At 42.4% G+C, this 4,257-nt stretch overlaps 1 protein-coding gene across 1 annotated transcript; it reads left to right on the plus strand.

Moving 5' to 3' along the window:
• Window positions 1-672: 672 nt before the first annotated feature.
• LOC123163841 (putative germin-like protein 9-2) lies at window positions 673-1,341 on the plus strand. Its single transcript, XM_044581225.1, has one exon. The coding sequence runs from the start codon at window positions 673-675 to the stop codon at window positions 1,291-1,293; it is 621 nt and encodes a 206-aa protein (XP_044437160.1). The 3' UTR covers window positions 1,294-1,341.
• The last annotated feature ends 2,916 nt before the right edge of the window (window positions 1,342-4,257 follow it).

The following is a 4,257-nucleotide window of genomic DNA, read 5'->3' on the forward strand; positions in this document are numbered from 1 at the left end:
CTCAACCTGTTGACAGTGCAGCAGTTCCACAGGACATGCATTGCTGCACAGTGCACACGGCGACAACTTTGCTGATGGCTAACGTCTGACAAATGAAATGGATAGCCTAAACAGGATTCTCTTTTTAATTATCATATCAGGAAATCATGTTTCTTACAGGAGTAGAATCGGCTAGCTTCAGGAAAAAAACTGTGCAAGTCGTTGTTAAACCCAGTCCATTTATCCATCAAACTGAACGGGTAGATCTTCCTTTTTCTAAGTTCTTCCATGATTTAAATGTGAGAACTACTATGGTGCCTCCAACTAGACAGGAAAAGTTCATGTCTCACTATTTCTTCAATAGTGTCATCTTTACCAAGAAACCCGTCGAATTCCGGATAGGCAATTTATTTGATGCCCATATGCATCCAAAAGCGGGCTTAATATATATTTGCCAGCAATAGTTAGTCTCTATGCAACAAGGTATGCCAGCAGGCACAAAGACAAACAAAAAAACACTCTTGGTTTCTCCGGCGATCCATCCCAACAAAGTAAGCTGTTTAATTTTAAAATTGTGTGTCCTCACCAGTCACCACCTCCATGACAAGAGCAAAGCTCCATAGCATTCTGTATATATATCCTCCCTAAGCTAGCACCCAAACATCATCAACAAGCTTAACGACATCCGATTCAATGGCATACAACTCCTACCCCTTGTTGTTGGTGCTGCTGGCACTCTCGGCCCCGCTGGCCGTCTTTGCCGGCGACCCAGACATCCTGGCCGACTTCGTAATCCCAGCAAGCACCAACCCGACGAACATCACCGGTGACTACTTCACTTACACCGGCTTCCGCGACATAAGCACGCCGGCGTACGGTTTCACCTTGACCAAGGCCACTATGATGGAGTTCCCAGCCCTGAACGGCCAGAGCGTGTCCTACGCCATGCTCACGTTCCCCCCGGGCTCCGTCAACCCCACACACACACACCCGCGCGCCTCCGAGCTGCTGATCGTCGCCCATGGCACGCTCTCCGTTGGGTTCATCGACACCGCCAACAGGCTCTACACCCAGGACCTGGGCCCGGGCGACATGTTCGTGTTCCCCAAGGGGACGGTGCACTACCAGTTCAACCAAGGGAACAGCACCGCCACGGCGCTCTCCGCATTCGGGAGCGCCACACCTGGGCTCGTGTCCGTTCCCCTTGCTGTGTTTGATACCGGCATCGACAACACCGTCCTTGCCAAGTCGTTCAAGACTGACGAGGCGACCATCCAGAAGCTCAAGGCTGGCCTGGCTTTCCGGTGCTGTTAACCAATCGCCTGATGCCTGCGTACCATGCTGTGTTCTCAACACTGAAAATAAGGTTTATTATATCAGGCAAGCAACCCGATTTAGTACTGTAGTACACACCACGTCTGTGTCCAGATACATTCTGGACTGGGTTCATGTGAAATGAAAATTGATTTCATATGGAATTGGACTTTAGAAATACAATTGCATTGGCCAAAGAAAAGCAGGTCACCTCTTTTAACCGAAGAAAATACCGGTTCATTATAAGCTGACGAAACTTCCAAAGGCTTTGCTCTGACAGTAAGTGTAATTTTCAAATAGAAGTGTATGACAGAAAGATTTCCAAACCAGTGTGTTCTCCCTTCTCCAAGAAGGTAATCCATATAGCAGAGGAGAAAAGCAAAACCATCAAGGATCTGGAATCTGACTATAGTTGCATAAGTTATAACTTAGAACTTGGTGTTTTCATCTAAATTATTGAAACTATCGGGAAAAATGCAGATAGGTAGCAATAAAGTGATATATCCAAAAGCTCAATTTGTGCTATTATGTATGAAGACCTCTATGTGGATGCTAACAAACAACTTCCAAAGTAGCAAAACTGCCATGTCATGCAAGTTCTGGGCAGGACAATATAGAGATTTGTAAAATGCAAGTGGATTTCTCTGAAAAGTAAAGCATCTGAGCCTTATAGAAGTTGCATCATGTGCTATAGAAGTTGCATCATGTGGTAAAAAGTACAAACAAAACACTGAGAATAAGGTTTATTATATCAGGCAAAGCAAACAGATTTTGAACTGTATTACGCACCCTCTGTCCAGATACATCATCCTCTGGACTTGAGAAATAGAATTGTACTGGCCAAAGAAAAGCACGCCATCCTTTTTTTTACCAAAGAATATACAGGTTCAGTATAAGCTGATGAGACTTATTTTGGATCACACAGACCAAAGGCTTTGACCGAGCCAATAAGTGCAATTTCCAAATCAAAGTATATGATAGAAAGATTGCCATACCAGGGTGTTCTCCCTTCCATACCAGGGTAATCCATATTGCAGAGGAAGGCAAAACCATCAAGGATCTGGAGTCTGACAGTAGTTGCATAAGTTGTAAACTCGGTGTTTTCATCTACAAGGGTGGAACTATCAGAAAAAAATGCAGATAGCTAGCAACAGAGTGATGTACATCCAAAAGCTCAATTTGTGCTATTAGTACGAAGACCAGTTGATGCTGACAATTAACAAACAAATTAACAACCGAAAGAGCGACACTGTAATGCCATGCAAGTTCTGGGCAAGAACAACATAGAGATTTGCAGAATGAAGATGGATTTTCTGAAAAGTAGCATTTGAGTCCACAGCAAGGCAACGCCCATCAAAGAAAGCCAAGTTGCCAGCTGGAGGGCCTCACATCCTGTCCAACATGAGGCGTGCGCTCAGATTTGCTTGACTGCCAGGAATCGGCTGAAGTGGTCGCTCCATAAATTTGGACTGAACATGAGGGAATGATTTGGGGCGAATGGGCAAAAACAGCTGGCTTGCGACACCCAAAACATCTCTCGGATCCATGGAACTCCATATGCGGCATGAGCAGACAGAACACGAATTATAAGAAACAGAGGTGCAGTAAAGAAGATAGAGAAGTAAGGAATCAGGGGCAAACCACAACAAATCCCTGGATCACCATGCACTTGCTCACCTGAACCTACACCAGCAAAAGCACACTGCACATCCATCGCAACGTGCTAAAGAGAGGATCTCCCGGGCACCAGGGTCTTAGTACAGGGAGCTTGAAAAGAAGTATAATTCTAAAATATGCGCAGAATGACAGATCATTCTGGACAACTACATTGCACAAGCATTACACTGGCACATCATATTGATTTCAGCTACACAATGATAACATTGTGCAAAAATGCAACAGAATTCACTTAGCCGCTTAACACAAACCTCTCAGCTCATTTTGCTGTTTGGTGACTGGTGTATTCTAGATCAAGCAATTAGAAACAAGTAGGAACCAAGCAGCATCAATTAGGACTCAAAAGCCATATAGGCATGAATTCACCTTCACCTGCACGATTTTCCAAGCAAGAATCCATGGGAAAAGGCAATGAAGGCAGGTAAAAGAAGAATATAGCAGTGCAGACATGGGGGGAACCAAAGGATTGATTTAGAAACAAAGAATTCAGGTAAGGGATGTCCCGTTTAATTTGGACTAGTGTGTTACAATTAAAACTAGTGCCCCAAATGCATCTGGGGCAAGATTATTTTCTGGAAGCAGACAATTGATTACACAAATAAATATATTTAAAAATGATATATTGTGGTCAGATAGGTCCCACAATTTCATAGTATTATTTTCAGGTTCATCGCTCATAGCATAATTTATATGACAAATAATTGAAGCAAAAGGGTATTGGGCAATGAAATATGTATGTGCTCTTGTAAAATGTGGGAATAAATAGTGGATACCTGACATAAAGTTCACTACGATCACTTAAGAAATAGCTTTAGTTGCAAACGAACAATATTATGTACTTAAATCTATCAAATACCAAACATTAGTTCAGCCTTTCGAATATCATATTAAACTGGAAAGATGTTTCTGCATGTGCCACTCATGAACCTTGAAATATATGGCTGACATGCTGTTAATTCAATTGGAGTACCATAGTCCTTTCAGTTCAGAAGGAAATGTAATATCATTTGAGGTGGCATACAAAAATCAAAGGAGTGTTTGAAGTGGCATTTAAGTAAGCAACATTTGCAACGGCATGTAAAATGATTTAGGATTTGCAGTGTCACATACAAAAATTTACATATATTGAATGAATAATCAGCTTATAATCTCAAGAAAGCAAAATGTACTTGGATCTCCACAAAGAGGTTTTACTCAATGACAAAACGTAAGCTCTACTTGTCAACCTGCCCAAGAAATTTGACACATAGTAATCCTTAACTAGCATAGAAAATGAAACTGCGCATA

This window comes from Triticum aestivum, chromosome 1D (assembly GCF_018294505.1).
Source record: "Triticum aestivum cultivar Chinese Spring chromosome 1D, IWGSC CS RefSeq v2.1, whole genome shotgun sequence".
NCBI lineage: Eukaryota > Viridiplantae > Streptophyta > Magnoliopsida > Poales > Poaceae > Triticum > Triticum aestivum.

Coding starts and splice junctions, on each gene's coding strand:
- LOC123163841 (XM_044581225.1), top strand. CDS start 673: ATGGCATACAACTCCTACCCCTTGTTGTTGGTGCTGCTGGCACTCTCG.